Source organism: Canis lupus, chromosome 9 (assembly GCF_003254725.2).
Source record: "Canis lupus dingo isolate Sandy chromosome 9, ASM325472v2, whole genome shotgun sequence".
In the NCBI taxonomy this organism is placed as follows: domain Eukaryota; kingdom Metazoa; phylum Chordata; class Mammalia; order Carnivora; family Canidae; genus Canis; species Canis lupus.
The window spans coordinates 490,887-510,038 of record NC_064251.1 but is presented as its reverse complement, the minus strand read 5'-3'; the positions used below and the strand labels follow the sequence as shown (position 1 = coordinate 510,038).

At 52.4% G+C, this 19,152-nt stretch overlaps 1 protein-coding gene across 2 annotated transcripts in view; it reads left to right on the top strand.

Annotated features, from left to right (window-relative positions):
- The first annotated feature begins 11,424 nt into the window (after positions 1-11,424).
- FOXK2 (forkhead box K2) overlaps positions 11,425-19,152 on the top strand; it is a 73,274-nt gene continuing 65,546 nt past the window's right edge. For both annotated transcript variants that reach the window (XR_003144634.3, XM_025468425.3), the window contains exon 1: positions 11,425-11,852. Coding sequence is in view for 1 of the 2 variants with exons in the window: in XM_025468425.3 (XP_025324210.1) it covers positions 11,440-11,852 (413 nt within the window). In the remaining variant the exon portion in view is untranslated. The remainder of the gene's footprint in view (positions 11,853-19,152) is intronic.

Here is a 19,152-nt window from a genome sequence, read left to right as displayed (position 1 = left end):
TTTGGTTTCCACTGTGATACACTTTTGATTTTTTTTTTTAAATTGTCTACGAGACTTTTTGTTTCAGCTTCTCCTTTCTGTAACACATTTCCTTCCGCTCGTGTTTGGACTTCCTATGATCAGTAATTCTAAAGTGTGCAAAGTTAGTCTGAACTAAGGCTAACAGGGCAGCTCAAAAGCATTTTAAAATTGCTCCTCGCGGCATTGGGATCTGTGACAGTGTGAAGGAGAAACTGCACTCCCGGACGGGACTGTGCAGTGCATGTGGAGTTGTGTCACTGGGACACACATTTCTTTAGGCCCTTTGGCTGAGTCACTACCAGTCTGAGAGTTATTTCTTCTGACACTTCCAGATTTGGGACAAGATGCTTCAGATATGCTAAGATTGGTGTGCGCTGTCTGGCGTGAGAGGCTGGCCTTCCCCCGCCGAGGGCTTGCTGGCAGTGCTGCTACGGGTGTGTCCCCAAGCACGGGCGTTCTGAGACACTAAGGGGGAGAAGCATTGGCTGGGACGGTGGGGGCCACTTGTGCAGAATATGTTCCCACACAGGCGTGCTCTGGCCTGACCCGCATCCACGCGGTGGGGCCTTAGCTCAGTTGGGACGCGTGATGCTGGGGGGATGCTGCACTCTGCTGGTCAGTACCCCACACCTTCACAGCCTGTCCTCTCCCGACATGCTCCTGTGTGTGTGGCTGCAGGACACGGCCCCGTGGGCAGCCTCTGGCCTGGCGAGCACCTGGGCAGCTGGGCAGCGCAGCTACGGGGATGCGCTGCAGACACCAGGAGGCACCTCTGTCACGCAGGCCCCTGGGCAGGGCCGTGTTCGCCTGCCTCCCGGGGTTGGCCCTGCGTGGACGTCCCAGCTGAGCAGAGGACCTACCCCTGAGGTCGCCAGCTCTCCTCAGCCTGGGGTCCAGCCCCCCATGTGACCCCACACACAGGCTCACCTCCCCCGTCCTGGGTGCGAGTCCCCTCCCCACCGAGGCCCCGTCGGCACGTTCGCATGCCCACCTCTCTGGTCCTGAAAGCACCACCAGGGGCCAAGAGTCCCTTGCTCTGATCGTGGCCGGTCGGCCCAGGACACGATGCCGGGCATCCCGGACCTGGGGACCGCAGCCGGCCCCCTAACGTGGCTGCCGCACCCCGTGGTGGAAAGTGGGGTGACAGGAGCCCTCCTACGCGGCTGCTGGGAACGCGGATCGGCGTGGGCCCCAGAGAACAGCTTGGCGGGTCCGAGGACCCCCGAGGTTCTCCGGGGAGCTCCGCTTCCTCCCCCGGGGAGTGCTGCTGGCGTCCCTGGGCCGTGGCATCTCGGGCACAGGCCTGCCCTGCCACTGGGTCTGACAGTGTCCCCTGGGGGTTGGCGGGAGCCCGCGCAGCCCAGAGCCTTGGAGATTCTTCTAGTCTCTCCTCACCCTGCGTTCGCTCTCCGGCGTCAGAACTCCTCTTTGCCCGCTTTCTGAAACCCTGGGCTTCTCTCTCTGTGTCATGGTCCTGGGGGCAGGACCGCCTTTGCCTCGGGCTTCCGGCTCCTGCAGGCAGCGCCACGGTCTCCGTGAGTGCGAAATGGCCTCTGGGGCGCTGAGGCCTCCGGGTGCCTGTTGGCCAGGCGCGGGGGGCACCGGGGCCGGTCGCCGCAGCTCTGCCTCGGGCTCAGGTCGGGCTCAGGGCCCGGGGGCGGCCCCGCGCTGGACTCCTCAACGAGCACCGGCTGCCGCGCATGCGCCCCATGCAGCCGAGCCGCAGGCTGAGGACCGGCTTCGGCTGAGCCTCAGACTCAGGACGGTCTCTGCACGGGCCACCGTGGGAATCAGTATGGTAAAGTCACCCCCCAACTGCGCCCCAGGCGAGGGCGGTGTCGGGGGGCTGGCCCCTGCGCTCAGACCCCCGCTTCCCCTCCCGGGAGCCGGCGGGACCAGCAGGGGCTCCGGCTGGGCAGCAGGTCCCTCTGTTCGGAAACCAGCACCGGCTTGCTGTTTAATTTTTTAAAAGATTTTATTTATTTGTTTGACAGAGCGAGAGCGCACAAGCAAAGGCAGAGGCAGAGGGAGGAGCAGAGCCCGAGGCGGGACTCGATCCCAGGACCCGGGGCCACACCTGAGCTGAGGGCGCCCGTAGCTGTGCTTTCACTCCCGTCTGTCCCACAGTCTGCGTTTTGCACCTTGGAGGACACCAGCGTTGGCCCAGAGATTCAGAAAGTTGGCCCGGAGGAGGGGGGGCCCTGGACCTTCGTGCTAGGGGGTCTGTGGCCGGCCGGCCGAGGGTCGCTGGGCACCACGAGGGCCACGTGCTGCGTGCCTTCACTCCCACCCCGACCAGGCCATCCCTAGTGCTCTTGTCAAGCTCGTACATGTGGTTGGGGGGCGTGTGGGGCCGCTTGTGTAGGGCCCGCCCGCCCCTGGTCACCTCCGGGGGGCACTGCCTTAACCAGGCAGGTAAACACATGTAGCTCCACGACGTGTGTGGGACACGCACCCCGACACACCTGTCGAGCCTGCCCCTGGAGTACGCGGGGTGGGAACACGCCTCCCCCATCTCCGGAGCTCCTGGGGGTTGTCTGCGGAGAAGAGACTTGGATGAAGGAGGCCTTAGAAACACACACTTTCAGGTCCACTTAATATCAATAATTTAATGATTTTCTTTTAAAAGTTGGTATCATCAGATTCATCTCTAAAGCTCTCATTTGTTTAGGATGAAGTTCAATTAGAGATGGATGTGTTATTCATCTATAAAGCTCACTCTCTCCTAAAATCGGATGGAATTTAAAACTTACCAATTTTAACTTCTAAGTGATCTAATTATGTGTTCCAACCTTAATCAAAATGTAATTTTAAATTGAAATGGCAAAGTAAGACATTAATTTTTAAATGGAAAAGGACAGAATCCTAAGAAATGGGAGTAGCTCCTGGTAGCAGCTGGCGAATATGGCCGTGGACTCTGTTGGTGACCAGGTGGCCGGTCGGCCTTGTCCACAGCTGCGCGCCACGCTACACACCCACCGTCCACTTCTTCCCCAGGAGATATGCCACTGCCCACCGCGGGTGGCCGTGGACGTCTCCATGGATCCTCTGTTCGCCTGCAGGGCAGGGATGGACAGCTGTGCACCGGCGCATTCTAGATCGGCGACACCTTACACCTTGCTGGCTCCTAATTACCTTTCTGTGGAAGCTCAGAACACTTCCCGCAGTCTGCTTGGGACGCAGCCCGGAGGCACGCGTGAGAGGCGGCACCGGGGACGTGCGGCCGGGCCTCGGGAGGCAGCCCTGCCTCACTGGCCACTCCGTCGCATGGATGCGCCGTGGTTGGTTTACTTACTTGTCGAAGACACTGGGGCTGTTTCAGGCTTTTTGTTTGTTTTTAAAGATTTATTTACTTATTTGAGAGAGAGCGAGTGGAGGGAAGGAAGAGGGAGAGAGGCCCAAGCAGACTCCCCGCCGAGTGCGGAGCCCCACGCTCGACCCCACGACCCTGAGATCACGACCTGAGCTGACATCAGCGGCTGGACGCTTGACCGATGAGCCGCCCAGGCGCCCCGGGCTGCTTCCGTTTTGATTATTTTGCATAAAGTTGCCGTGAAGACTCTCGTTGCAGCCATCCTGTAGGCACGGGCTTTGCTTTCTCGTGGGGAAGTACCTGGGAGCCGGACAGCTGGGTTGTGTAGCGTCACAAGGAAGCTGCCAAACTGCTTCCCACCGTGGTCGCCCTGTGCTGCGTCCCGCCGACCCCGTGTGAGAGCTGCAGTTGCTGCACATCGTCATCTGCACCTGTGGACGGTGGGCTTAGTAACATTAGCCGTCCTGCCCGTGTCTGTGGTTTCAGTTTGCATTTCCCTGATGACTAATGATGCTGCACACTTTTAACACACTTACTGGCCATTCATACTCATGAAGTAGCTGCTCAAGCCTCTTGCCTATTTTATAAAATTTAGCATTTATTTTTAAATATTTTATTTATTTATTCATGAGAGACACAGAGAGAGAGAGAGAGGCAGAGACACAGGCAGAGGGAGAAGCAGGCTCCATATGGGGAGCCTGATGCAGGACTCGACCCCAGGACCTTGGGGTCACGCCCTGAGCCGAAGGCAGACGCTCCACCACCGAGCCACCCAGGCGTCCCAGTCTTATGCATTTCCATATGATTATGAAAATTGGGGGCACCTGGGTGGCTCGGTGGTGGAGCGTCTGCCTTCGGCTCAGGGCGTGATCCCAGGATCCCAGGATCGAGTCCCACGTCGGGCTCCCTGCATGGAGCCTGCTTCTCCCTCTGCCTGGGTCTCTGCCTATCTCTCTCTCTGTCTCTCATGAATAAATAAATATAATCTTAAAAAGAAAAAAAGAAGAAGAAAATTGGATTGTCAATTTCTACAAAAAAAGCCAGCTGAGGTTTTGATCGGGATGATGCTTACTCTACAGATCCAACAGGGCAGAAGTTTAGCAAATCAACATTCAAAGATCTGTTGCTTTTGTTTAAGAATCTATACCAATATAGCTACTTCAACACTTGGGCTGAGCTCTATGTTGACAAGTACTTCTCCATATATATCATGACAGTGAAAAAATGATACTGGTTATTACGCTTATGGGCACCAAGAGATCGCCAGACTTCTCCTGAATGGTCCACAAGAGGAGGTACATCAGTAAGCTTTTGAGGTCAGGTGGTTGTGATGTTGTGATTGTATCACAACTATTTGAAACTTCATAATCATATAAATTAGGATTTCTTTATCAAGTAGACCTCAATTCAGTGCAGCAATGTGACAAATGTATGAAATACCTACTGCCTGCCGGGTGCTGTGCAGATGCTGATGGACAAACACACCTGCCCCCGAGCCCAGGGTGTTTAATCAACCACAACAGTTCATCCTCAGAAGGCTGGGTAGCAGAGAGCTCATGGTGATGGTTTTTTACAGTGTAGTACTTGTGTTTCTTAAAGAAGAAAACCAGAAAATGTGAAATTTGTCCTTTACTGAATATAGTACTTACATCCATGATAATACTCTTTAAATTTACAGCATAGGGGATCCCTGAGGGGCTCAGCGGTTTAGCGCCTGCCTTCGACCCAGGGCGTGATCCGCGGTCCTGGGATTGAGTCCCGCATGGGGCTCCCTGCATGGAGCCTGCTTCTCCCTCTGCCTGTGTCTCTGCCTCTCTCTGTGTGTCTCTCATGAATAAATTAAAAAATAAATAAATAAATAAACAAACAAAAGCTTTAAAAAAAGATTTTATTTTTAAAAAATAATAAAAATAAAATATTTTATTTATTCATGAGAGACAGAGAGAGAGAGAGAGAGAGCGCTAAACCGCTGAGCCACCTAGGGATCCCCAAATAAAATCTTTTTTAAAAAAGAAAAGCATAAATGGAAGTTTCTGTAGCTGAGGAGATAGGACCTAACGTCACAGAAACTAAGTAACCACGAAAGGAAGGCAGCAAGAAACATCACCAGCCCATCAGTTACTAAATGTCCAACAACTGTTACACACAGGTTACAACATCCTGGGGCCAGGAGCCCTGCACCTCATGAGTTTGAACCATGTAGGTCCACTTACAGGTGGATTTTTTTCCCATACAATGTAGTAGCAATTTTTTTTTTTTAGATTTTATTTTTATTTATACTTGAGAGACACACACACAGAGAGGCAGAGACACAGGCGGAGGGAGAAGCCAGCTCCTTGCGGGGAGCCCGACACGGGACTCGATCCCGGAACCCCGGGGTCACGGCCTGAGCCGAAGGCAGAGGCTCCACTGCTGAGCCACCCAAGCGTCCCACCAACTTGTTTTCTCTTATGATTTCACCAGTTTTTTAGTCTGGCTTATTTTCTTTGGTGAGAATACAGTATATAAAACATTTAACGTACAACATATTGTTAATCAGCTGCTATTGGTAAGGCTTCCAAGCAACAGTGGACTAGTAGTATAGTTTCCAGGGAGTCAGGTCGTACCCAGTACTGGCTGTGCTGGGAGCTGTGCCCTGGCCTTTGAGTTGTTCAGGTGCCCAGTGTGTGTACGACATCAGGAGGCGACTGGATCGGTGGGCGACGCCGCTCGGGAGCAGTGGGAGGACGAGGCCATTTGGGCGAGAGCTGGCCACGGGGCTCTCTGCGGGAAGTGGCCTCTGCTGGGTGTGGCGCTCTCCCGGGGACGGTGTTGCAGTTCGGGGAGAGATGCTGAGGCGTGGGGTATATCCTTAAGGCACAGGCCTTCCAAGCACAGGGTGCACGCGTTTGTTAAATGAGACCACTGCAGAGCTGGATGGTGCTCTGAATTTTTGTTTCTTAGGAACTATGGCAATTCACGATTGCAACGTACCAAGCACCCCTTGTCGCTGTGAGCGGCCCGTAGGGGCGGCCTTCCTCTCGGCTCTCTAGGGAGGTGGTGGAGGGCCCTCCAGGCTGTGTCCCCCGTGGCCCAGGGGATCCGGGGCGAGCAGCCTCCCCGTCCCCCGCGGCCCAGGGTGATGCGCCAGCCGCGGAGCATCTGTCAGGTGCACGTGGGGCGCGAGGACGGCCTGAGTCAGGATCCACGAGTCCTTTCAGCACCTGGCACACCGCACACACTCACACTTCTGATGGCACCTCCTCCAGCCAAGCCTGCCCGATGGTAACTCGGGACGGGCCAGGCCTCCTTTGCTGTCCTTTCCATCTGGACGTCTCTGCTGGCTCCTTCGAGTAACTACATAGTGTTAACATCTTGAGCTGCATCTGTGGGTTCTTCCCTCATTTCGGTTCTGTCAAGTTTTGCTTTGAACACTTGGAAGTTGTTTCTGTTTTTTTGTTTATTTTTAAAGATTTCATCTAAGTCATCTCCACACCCGGTGTGGGGATCCGAGCCCACAACCCCGACATCCAGAGCTGCACACTCCACTGACCGAGCCCACGGGCGCCCTGGGAGTTCGGTTCTGACACGCGCTTGGGATTCTTGCACGTTCCTGCTGAACTGACCCTGTCCCTTAACGGTCCCGACAGGGGGTGGCCTCGTCTCACGTCAGTGTCACCGGCGATCACGGGATGTGTGTCTGGGTGATGCTTCTTGTTCCATCCTTGTATCTTTGGTTTGTCTTGGTCTTTAGATCGAAAGCGTGTTTTGTAAAGTCATTATTTAAAGTTTCTGGCTTCTAATTGCAGTGGTCCAGGCATTTACATTTAATATGATTGACCCAGTTGGGTTTAAAGCCACTACCTTGCTCTGTATTTGTTGCATCTATTCTTTCTTGCTCGCTATTGGACTATTCATAATTCCATTCATCTCCTCTATTGTATTTTTAATATGTAGCTATTACAGGACCTCATATGTAATATATACATTTATACTTACGGCTGAGCTGGGAATTACAGTTCACTTTGAAATCATACAGCGTTCGATCGACCATGCAACAGTGAAATAACACCGACTTGCCTCCTAACCTTTTGTTCTCCTGCGACCTTTTTATTTCTGAGGGTTGCATTGCCTGCCCTGGTAGCCAGTAGCCACCTGTGGCTAGCTAAACGTCAAGTTACATTAATTATAACCAAGTACAACTTTACAGTTCAGCTCCTCATTCACGCCAGCCACACTGCAAGCGCACGCGAGGCCTCTGCGGTGGCGGCTCCTGTACGGGACATGTCCTGGTGTGGCTCGGAACTGCACACCATTGCTCTAAAACCCACAACACGTGACTTTACAATCTGCTTTGAGCAGTCATATGATAATCTTTCCAAGAAATTATTTTGAATGTCTCTTTTTAAAAAGATTTTCAAATTTTTATTTATGAGAGAGAAAGAGACACAGAGAGAGAGGGGCAGAGACAGGCTCCATGCAGGGAGCCTGACGTGGGACTCGACCCCGGGACTCCAGGATTACGCCCTGGGCCGAAGGGAGGTGCCAAACTGCTGAGCCACCCAGGGATCCCTTGAATGTCTCTTATAGTCACCCGTGTCATCCTGTTCAGGTGTCCTTCATTCCTTAGGGAAGATCTGGGATTCCACAGGGGTCGCTTTCCTCAGGCCTGAAGAACGTCAGTATTTTTCTGAAGGCCAGGTCTTCTGGTGACAGTGTTCTTTTGTTTATCTGAAATGCCTTCTTTTTTTTTTTTTTAAGATTTTATTTATTTATTTGAGAGAGAACAAGCGAGCACGAGGGAGGGCAGAGGGGGAGGGAGAAGCAGGCTCCCGCTGAACAGGGACCCCCATGTAGGACTCGACCTCAGGACCCTGGGGTCATGATCTGAACCGAAGGCAGATGCTTCACCCACTGAGCCACGCAGGTGCCCCTGAAATGCCTTTTACTACAGATGTTAAAAGTTAAATAGGGATCCCTGGGTGGCGCGGCGGTTTGGCGCCTGCCTTTGGCCCAGGGCGCGATCCTGGAGACCCGGGATCGAGTCCCACGTCGGGCTCCTGGTGCATGGAGCCTGCTTCTCCCTCTGCCTGCGTCTCTGCCCCTCTCTCTCTGTGACTATCATTAAAAAAAAAGTTAAATACATCCTTAATTTTTGAAGGATATTTTTGTTAGGTATTGAGTACTAGTCCCAAAGACCGTGTGACCGCTAGCATTTTGCAGGTGCCATCTGTTGGTTTCCAGGGCCCACTGCTTTTGAGAAGTCATTCTCAATGAAGTTTCCCTGAACGTAATAAGTCTCTTAAATATTTGTCCCCTTTTAGGGATGCCTGGGTGGCGCAGCCGGTTGAGCATCCAAATCCTGGTTTCAGCTCAGGTCATCACCTCAGGTTGTGAACTCCGGTCGTGAGATTGAGCCCCACGTCCTGCTTCACACTCAGCAGGGGGCCTGCTTGGGATTCTCCCTCTCCCTGCCCTCTGCCCTCCCCCATGTGCTCTCTCTCTATAATAAATAAACTTTAAAAAATATTTTTTTCTTTTAGGACTTTTTAAAAATAATTTTTAAAAAGATTTTATTCATTTATTCAGGAGACACACACAGAGAGAGAGGGAGAGAGAGAGAGAGGCAGAGACACAGGCAGAGGGAGAAGCAGGCTCCATGCAGGGAGCGGGACGTGGGAATTGATCCCAGGACCCCAGGGTCATGCTCTGAGCCAAAGGCAGATGCTCAACCACGGAGTCACCAGGCTGCCCTCCTTTGACGACTTTTATTTTTACCTTTGGAAGTTGGACCGTGATATGCCTCCAAGTGTTTTTTGTTGAATTTGTCCTCGTTGGGGTTTGCTAAATTTTCTGGATTTGTAGGTCAGTGTATTCTTACAAATTTGTAAAATTCTTACACATTCTCTTTTCAAATATTTCTACTGCTCCAATTTCTTTTCCCTTCCTTCTAGACATCCAACTTCACTTCACACACACTGGACCGTTTGATCTTGTCCCATAGGTCTCTAATATTCCTTTCTGTTATCTTTTTTCTCGTCCTATTTTTTTTTCTGTTTTCAGATGATTTCTACTGATGGAACTTTGAGTTGAAAAATCCTCTTTAGTGTGTCCATTCTGGTGTTCAGAAAATTTAATGAGCTCTTCATTTGAAATATTTTGCTTTATCTTTACTCCTGGTGTGTAGCCCTTATTCCTAGGGTGTGGTGTTTGTGGTGTTTCAGTGCTGCTTTGGCTGCACCAAGACCCAGTGTCTCCCAGTCCCACAAGGTTTCAACCCTCACGTACCACCTGCAACTAGAAGAGGGTCAAAGAACAGTGTTAGGTCACTCTAATGAAACGTCTAGTTATGTTTACTTATGTGCATACAGTTATGAAAACTAGGGAATACTGGTTCTGTGCCCTGCCTCACTCCAGCAATTCTCATCATTGGATTTATGAACTAGGTGTTGAGGGAGGAAAAAAGCCCTGGACTAGGTGTTTGGGGCGGCGGGGGGGGGGCGGGGAGCCCTGGAAAAAAGCCCATATTATTAAGAGATAAATCTCCAATATCCTCGTTTTTAGTCTTTTTTCCTTTTTTAGAGATTTTGTTTATTCACGAGAGACAGAGAGGCAGAGGCAGAGGGAGAAGCAGGCTCCATGCAGGGAGCCCGAGGTGAGACTGGATCCCAGATCCCGGGGTCGCGGAGCTGAAGGCAGACGCTCAACCACTGAGCCACCCGGGCGTCCCTCGTTTTTAGTCTTGATCAAAACCGACATATACACTGATACTGCTCCCATCCATTACGTGGACAACAGTCGTGGTCTCAGCACCTGCTGCTCTTCGGCGTCCGCACTTACTCCAGGTGTGCGCCTGCATACGCATCTGCTCTCTTCTCCCCCTGCGTCTGGACTAGCCTGGATGCTCGGCGCACATCTGAATGGAAGAACAAGTCTAGGTAAGCCTGGGTCCGTGTGTGCCTTGCACATCTCTGCCTTCAGGTCCCCGTGCAGGGAGCAGCGGCTGCCTGCCTCGCGGGCGTCTTCGGGTGCTGCCTGCGCCCCGCGCCGAGCCGTCCCGCATGGCGCCCTCGGGTCCTCCTCCTCGCACGCAGGCCGACGGCTCCGAGCTGCCGGTGGGCTCGCCGCTCTGTGCAGCCTCTGACCTGGCGCCCTGAGTGTCCCCGCACCTGGGGGGGGGGGGGGGTTCTTCTCAGGACCGTGCGACCCCTACCATTGCTGCTCGGCAAGACCCGGCTTTTCGTCGAGGGGCGTGATGACCACGTGCAAGGACGCCACGGACACGCATCCGTGCGAGGCTCCAGCACCTCCCCGTCGGCGCGAGGGTGGGTTTCAGGCTCGCGCGTGCCGCCGCCGCTGAGGCGCTTCGCGGGCCTGTGCGCGTCTGCGAACCGCACGTCGGGGGAGGCCGGTGGGGCCCGCGGGGGCAGGCCCCCTGCCTGGGCCTCCGGGTGCTTCGCCGTCCGCTGCCTCGTGCTGTTGCTTGTTTCCTGAAAGACGTGCTTTTCCGGCGACCCGCACCCCGACTGCGGGGCTTGACCTCCAGCGGCCGGCCAGGCGCCTCCGCAGCTCGCCCGCGAACCGGAGGCTCCCGCTTGCCGCTTCCACACTCCGACCTCGTGTACTGAGCCGTGGGCGCGGACCCGCCGGGGCAAGTCGGCGCTCCGCCGGGGGGGGCTCCGCGGTGCCACCCGCGGGCGCTCGGGCAGCTCCGTGTGCCGGGAGCCCCCCCTCCCCGTCCCCGCGCCCGCCCCGCCCCCGCGCGCCACCCGGGCCGCCGCCCCGCCGCGACCTCGACCCGCGGCCAGCCCCCCGCAGCCCCGCGCCGGCCGCGCTCCGCCCCGGGTTTTCCAGGCCGCTGGGGCCGCGCCTGCGCCATGCGCCGCGGAGGACGTGCGGGCTCCCGGACGGCGTGCGTGCCCATTGGCCGGCCGCGGTAGCCCCACTGCTGCGCGCGCGCCCATTGGCCAGCGCGGCCGTCCGTCAGCGGCGCCCGCCGGCTCGCAGCGCGCCGCGCGTGTCCCGCCCCTCGCCGCCGCTCGTCGCTCGCCGGCCGGCGGCCTCGCGCGGCCCTCAGCTCCGTGGCGGCGGCGGCGGCGGAAGGCGGCCCGGGCCCTCGCAGGCCCATGGCGGCGGCCGCGGCGCTCCCGGGCGCGGGCGGGCCTCCCGCGGGCGGCGGGGCCGGGGGCGGCGGGGGCGCGGGCGGCGGGTCCCCGCCGGGCGGCTGGGCCGTGGCGCGCCTCGAGGGCCGCGAGTTCGAGTACCTGATGAAGAAGCGCTCGGTGACCATCGGGCGCAACTCGTCGCAGGGCTCGGTGGACGTGAGCATGGGCCACTCGAGCTTCATCTCGCGGCGCCACCTCGAGATCTTCACGCCCCCGGGCGGCGGCGGCCATGGCGGGGCGGCCCCGGAGCCGTCGGCGCAGCCCGGGCCCGACGCGGGCGGCGACTTCTACCTGCGCTGCCTCGGCAAGAACGGCGTGTTCGTGGACGGCGTGTTCCAGAGGCGCGGGGCGCCGCCGCTGCAGCTGCCGCGCGTGTGAGTGGGCCCGGGCCGCAGCGCCCCCCGTGACCCCCGTGACCCCCCCACGACCCTGCACGTGGGCCGGCGCGCCTTCCCGGGACCCCCGCCTAGTTGGCAGCCCCCCCGTGCGCGCCCCGGCCGCGACCCGAAACCTGTTTTCTTGACTCAGAATCCGAATCCCCCCCGATGGCCGCCCGGAGACTTCCTTTCCGCGCTGAGGTGCCTGAGGAGATGTGTTCTGGGCCGCAGGGACTCCCCTGCCGCCGTGGGTATAGCGGCCCCACACGTCGCAGACGCCTCCCGACACGCTCTAGAGTCTGCACCTTGAAATTTGGGGAAAACTGGGCGCTTCCCAGCACGACTCTGCTTTTCAGGCCGTCGAGGAGCTGGGACCTGTTAGGAGGGGGCGCGGCCGTTATGGGGGCTTCCCCGGGGGCAGTCGGGTCGCGGCCCGGCCATTCCGCTTGCGCCTCTGGTTCTGTGAAGTTACCGTTTACTTTGCAAAAAAACAAAACAAAAAAAACCCAAGGCTGCTGTCTAGGAAATGCTAATTACTCCTCAGGGGCTGCTTTCTAGATCGTTGCAAATGCGGCCTTTGTCCACAAACACGTTTTTAACCGCTTTCAGTTTCTGGGGATGTTGATAAGAGCTGTTGCTTTTCCTTAATTCCCTGATTTTTGTACGTGGCGGGCTGTGCTCCGGTGCTCGGGCGGCCGGAAAGCTGCGCCCGCAGCTCCCGGGCCCGCTGAGGCCTCGTCGGGCGCGTGGCAGGGCTGTGGGGTGTGCGCCGCAGCCGCTGTCGGACCCCACACTTGGTTGTTGACAGACAACTTGGTGTCGCGGCAAAGGATTTTGTGTCTTTGCTCTGAGGGTCTTGAAGTTCTTAGGGGAAATTCTCTGATTGTCATGGGCCACGCCTGTTCGTGTTGACACGCTAAGGATCCGAGGTTGACTGTTGGCGAGGGAGCAGAAATCAGACCCCCTTTGAGGGGTACAGTGAGCCCTGAAGAAGGGCTGAGCAACAGGCAGAGCCGCTGGGAAGGTCTGGGGCTGCCAAGGCTTCCACGAGCCCTGCACTTCATAGGGACCCAGGGATTCTTTTTCACAGAAGGATTTTGACATTGTTAGAGCGTGAAGTGCGTGGGTAACTGGTAGGACTTTGGAGCACCTCTCTTCTGCATGTCTGCTGTAGAGGGGTTAACATACAGGTGCATGAAAGAAACGGTGAAAAGACAGTTGGTACTAGTAAAACGTAGATAAGAAACGTTTTAAAAATCTCCTCCTTGAAACTAAAGTTGGTTTTACAAGTTCTTTCTAAGTTTAAAAAGTCAAGTGCCTAAGTTTAAAAGCATGTGTGATTTAGAGCCATTATGCAGATTTGTCCGCCGAATTGAAAATCCCCATACAAGTTTTAAAAAGGCGCGATCCATGGTTGGTCTCTGATTTGAATGACAGTGATTTTTAAGTCCAATTCCGATTTTAGAGAGAATTTGTATTTGTAGTTAGTATTTGTATTTGCTAGAAATTTACATGCAGAAAACTTGCAAAGTGCATAAGTAATTTAGGCTTGAAGTACGGTTCATTGTTTTATTAAAATACCAAATAATGTACTAATTTAAGGGGAAGAGAGAAAGATGAGGATCATGATCCTGTGTGTTGGGTGTTGTATTTTAAACAGTTGGGGTAAGGTCTGAATACAAATGGTTTCTCCATGATGATTGGTGGGCCCAGCTGGAGTCCTCAAGTGTGTGAGCATGCACATGACTGCCAGGGTGTGTGGTTTCCAGAAAACAGGTGATTTCCACAAATCCTTGATTTTCAGCCAAGCATGTGGGGCTGTGTGTACAGATATGTAAAGTTTTTCCTCTTCAGAAGTGTCTAACTCACTGGAGGGGCAGGTGTTACTAGTACTGGGCGGGCAGTTCTCTGGGGTGGACTCAGTCGAAGAACCCTGGGCCACCTGTGTGTGTGTGTGTGGGGGGGGTGCTCCTAGGAGTGAGCAGGTGGACGCGGCCTCAGGGGTGTCCCTGGCCAGTAGCCTAGTGCTGAAGAAGGTGGGATCGAGCCTGGAAGGAACCTGGGGCCTGGTTGTGGAGTGTGAGGTTTGCCTGGGCCTGGGCGGGGAGGATTTTTAGTGTGGTCGGTGACAGAATGAAGAATGTCCTCTTTAAGGACAAGGTCCTTATTTTTTAGGGTCTTGGTCTGGTGCCTGAGTGGGCAATAAAGTGTTTTAGGAAGATCTGCTGCACGGGAATGCCTGGCTGTGTTGTTGCTCTTGTTGTTGCCATGGAAGCAAACTAAGTATAATTTATAAATAAAAATAAGCAACTCTTTAACAGTTGTTCACATACTTTGAAATGTCAAGTGAGTTTGACATATTTTTGATCAGAAAGGCCCTAGACTATCTAATAAGCCAAACCAATAGAACACGATGAATTTACTGTTGCTGCAAGCTGTTTAACACCTGAAATTACATTTGTGTTTTAGAAGAGTGACCCTGTTCCTGTGCTAGGTTAGCTGCCAATCACTCATGATACAGCCCTTCCTTCCTTCTTGTATGGCATGTTTTAACTTGCAGATTAAGTTTGGTAATGTCACATCTGAAGACTTTCTCATTAAATCAGAGATAGCATCCTCGAAGGTTGGGAACTGAAGAAAGGTGAGCAGAGAGGCTTCTGGAGCTTGCCAGGCGAAGACTCCAAGAAGAGAACTGAAGGGATTCACAGTGACTTGGTCCTGCTCAGAAATGGGCATGGGGCAGAACTGAAGATTCCCAGAGAATACCAGTAACAGAGGGAAATAAGCAGAGTTCCAGGAGGGGAGATGGCCTCAGGAAAGGGCAGTGACTCACATGTCACCAATGTCATGTTCCATGAGGAGCCATGGCCTTGGCAGTCAGGACCTCTTGGAGGATGAGGAATGAGGCTGGGTGTGGGGCTGGAGAATGAGGGGAAGTGAGAGTGTGAGAACTTTGTGAGGCAGGAGGCTGTTGTAAGGAGGATGGAGGTAAGAGTAGGCTTAGGAGGAGTGGAGACCCTCTGGGTCACCAGGGTAAAGTGGGTAAGGAACCCCTGAGAGACATGGCCGAGGCCTGGTTGGACGCAGAGTGGACACAGGCAAGGTGTGAAGGATGACAGGGTTCCCGGTAGAAGATCCAGTGGGGGATGTCTTGTTTGAAGACCAGAGTAGACTGCTAGTGAGGCCTGTTGTGTTTTCTTGTTCCAGGGCTGCAGGGTTGGTTGAGATGCCTTCCTTTTATGACCTGAGACTGACCAACTTGTATGCAAAGCTGAGAAAGGGACCCAAGGTTGCTGGGCTCCGGGACCCAGGCCTAGGTGACGGGTTGTGGCGTATGCATAGTAGAGGGGCAGAGGTGCTTTGCGCTTTGAAAAGTGCTCAGTGTACAAATGAATTGCTTTTAATGACCACTGTGAACTTTTCTTTGAAAGCTATAATATGTTTTCATTTGCCAAATTGAGATACATTTTATCACTGATTTGTAGATATTGAGAACACAGGGCAGCTATTTTAACATAATTGTCAGTTTACTAAGTTAAAAATAACCCAACAACCGGGTTAACTTCCACTTCACTTAGTCTGTAGTAATTCTTTCAGTGGTAAAACTCTATTTTTTAAGATTTTACCCATTTATTCATGATAGACATAGAGAGAGAGAGAGAGAGAGAGGCAGAGACACAGGCAGAGGGAGAAGCAGGCTCCACGCAGGGAGCCCGACGTGGGACTCGATCCCGGGTCTCCAGGACTGCGCCCCGGGCCAAAGGCAGGCGTTATACCGCTGAGCCACCCAGGGATCCCCAACTCAGTTTATTTTAATGTTATTTAATGTTTAATGAGTGGTTTAAGATGGTTTAGATTTAAAATAATTTGAATTTATAACATCTTTTGAGAGACAAGCCTGTGTGGGAGGACTTGTAACCTGCGGTGGTCATATGTGTACTGACTGTATCAGATGGTGAGGAGGGGCTCTGGAGCTGGACACTCTGCGGCTAGATTCCCGCCCTGCCACTTAACCTGTTTGAATATTTGTTCTCTCCTGTGTAACCTGGGATAACAATTGTCTGACATTGCATGATACAACTAGCCCCGTGTCAGTGTCCCTGCTACATTAGGGGCTTGCATGTGTTTTGTCCATCACCTGTCCTGGTGTGAAGGAGCCCATGAGGACTTAATGTGCCAGAAAATGTGTCACGAGGGCATGAGGAATTAATGTGCCAGAAAATGTGTCACGAGGGCAGCAGTGTTCCCAAGGGCCAGTACTCTTTAGCTTGCCCGTAGCTCCATATACACGCACACATGCCTGCAGTAAATTGATCTAGGGCCTCTTGGAGTAAGTGAAGTTTGAAGTTCCTTTAGCTGGGAGAAGTTGGCCCCTTCCTCCTAGCACCTGAGCACAAAAACAGGTGGTGGGATGTGGTTGGTGTTGTCCAGCAGGCTGGGCCAGGAGAGGTCCATTGGTGGTGCCCTCCCTCCTGAAGCCTCTGTTCTGGTTCGGTTCCATTCCAAAATGTAAGCATCACCACAAAGCTTTCCTGATTCAGGGGAAAAAGAAACATGCCTCTGCCTTAGGTGCAAAGTCAGGGAAGGGAACTGGTTAAAAGTTATGTCCTGTTTGTGGTCTGATTCGAAGGATACTTGTTCATTAATGCCATTGGCCAAACCGTTGTTTTGGAAGTTAAGGATGGCTTCTCCCTCCATTTGAAGAACTTTGTGGTTTACAGTTCAGTTTTTAAAACTGCTTTACTTCTTGAAGTGTAAGGAACCACATATACTTTGGAAACTTGGGCTATGATTTCTTTCTGGGAGGCAGCGTAGACCTGAAGCTGGACTCCTCTGCAGGCCGGTAGTGTCACTGGAGTGCTTTCCAGGCTGGCAGTGGTGCTCAGGACCCCTTAGTAGTGGTGGGTCATGGAGCCTCTTCTCAGGACTAGCAGGCCACTGGCCCTTTGTGCTATCAGGCTAAGGAAGGGGAGAGATGTTCCCTCTTGATCATCTTGTGCTTAGGTTTCTTTCTGTTGGTCTTCCCTGGTGTGGGGACTTGAGTCCCATCTGTGTTTGTGTCCCCTGGAAATGGCACAGAGCCATCATCGCTTGGTATAGATCCAAAATACGTGTACCCATTGAGTGCTGATTTAGGACGATACTGTTATGTCAACGTTCTCAAGTGCTGATCATATGTCTAGTGATGGGATTCCAGTCACATGTGACCCCCCCACCTCATTACCAGTACTTCTGTCTAGATCCACAGTTGCAGAAGCTCAGCAAAGCTTCATGCATAATTGGTGGAAATATTCCAGAAGATGAGACTATTATAGTAACAACAGATTTTTCCATTGTGAAAATACAACTATTCTTGCTTTGCTGAGGAGAAAGGTGTTTTTTTGTTTTGTTTTGTATTTTTGAAAATGAAGAGGGTTTCTAAAATAAGGAAACTTTTAATGAAAGCAAATTAACATCTTGGGTAGTGTTCTTATCTCTTTAACATTTCTGCATAGCTCATGTTTTCTTTTATGTTTGGGTTTTGGAGGAGTTTACAATATCTTAAATAATGATGATATAGTAAGTCGGCTCCCACGCTTCCAGTCCCAGTTTTTGATGAAGATTTTTTGAATATGCTAATGAAACAATATACTAGGGTTTGTTTAAGGCACACATCACCACTTCTGTGATTTGAAGCAGTTTGAATACCACAAGGTAATAACTGCTGTCATCCCAGGAAGTGCTTACTTACATGGGGAGATTAGGAAGCACTTTTTAGAAAGCCTTTCCTTGGGCACATGGGTGGCTCAGTTAGCTAAGTGTCTGACTCTTGATTTTGGTTGAGGTCATGATCTTGGAGTCATGAAATCTAGCCCCAGGTCAGGCTCTGTGGTCATCCTGGAGTTTGCTTGAGATTCTCTCCCTCTCCCTCTGTCCCTTCCCTTCCCCAATTCCACGCACATGCGAGTGCACTCTAAAAAAAAAAAAAAAACAAAAAAACTGCCTTTCCTACGTCCATCAATTTCTTTTTTTTTAAGATTTATTCATTCATTCATTCATTCAGAGAGAGAGAGAGAGACAGGCAGAGAGACAGGCAGAGGGAGAAGCGGGCTACATGCAGGGAGCCCGACATGGGACTAGATCCTGGACCTCCAGGATCATGCCCTGGGCTGCAGGCGGCGCTAAACCGCTGCGCCACCAGGGCTGCCCCATCCATCAATTTCTAGAATGTATGGTGCTCTGTTGAGAATTCCATAGGGATTTTAGACATTATTTGGTTTTTGCTGCAGTTTGTCTTTTGGGATAGAATGGGTGTGTGTCTTAACCAGTGAAAGATATTAGAGTACAACATTGGTTCTTACCGGGATCCCCTTCCCTTCCTGGGACATTTGGCAATATCTGGAGACATATTAGGTTGGCACAACTGGGAGTGGGGTGCTGCTTCCGGCATCTAGTGGGCCAGGGCCGTTGCTAAACATAATGCACAGGATGGTCCCCCACAACAGATAATGATCCAGCCCCAGATGTCAGTAGTGGAGAGGGAGACCCTCCCCCCCCCCCCCAAGCACAATCTTATGGCAGTTGATAATGACAGTTGGTGCTATTGTGAGTGGATCTTAGTAATTTTTTTACATACGGTATCTTCTTAAAATCTTTAAGCTAACAAAACATTTGTTTCAAGTTCAGTGGCAGGCACCTTTCTAAAAAGCCTGAGGTGGAGAGGCCTGATGTGGAATCACCCTTTGCAGTTTTGGAAGTACACTCAACAGAACATCTTCTATAAATTTAGGTTGTATGATTGGTCTTAGTATTTTAGGAAGTAGCCCAGTGTTCTCCCTCTTGGAATGTGTACTCTCAGGCATATCTTTTTGGCTTTAGTTAGATTGCTAAGATTATTGTAAAAACATTTACAGTTAATGTGGGGAAAGAGACTGAATTGTTCTGGTGGGGTGGTTCCTTTTTTTTTTTTTTTGGTCTTGATTCCCCTGAAAAATGACTGATGATGTGAGGGAGTATGACATTAATGTCATTACAACCACATTACAAAAAACTGCTGTCAGATGTCATTTTCTCATGGTATTTTGTCATAATAATTGGCAGTTTGAAATTCATCTTTTGACTTTTACTTGAACAGATGAGATACAAAAAACCCTAAACAAGTAAGTTGGACACTTAATGTTATGTTTTTTCTGCTCTTTCAGTATATAGTAGCATTTTGAGTGTGTAGGTGTTTTAACAATACTGCATTTTTGCCTGTGTCCTGTATTTTCACTGCAAACATTTTTGCCACGTAACTAATTAGCTGTAAGGCAATTTT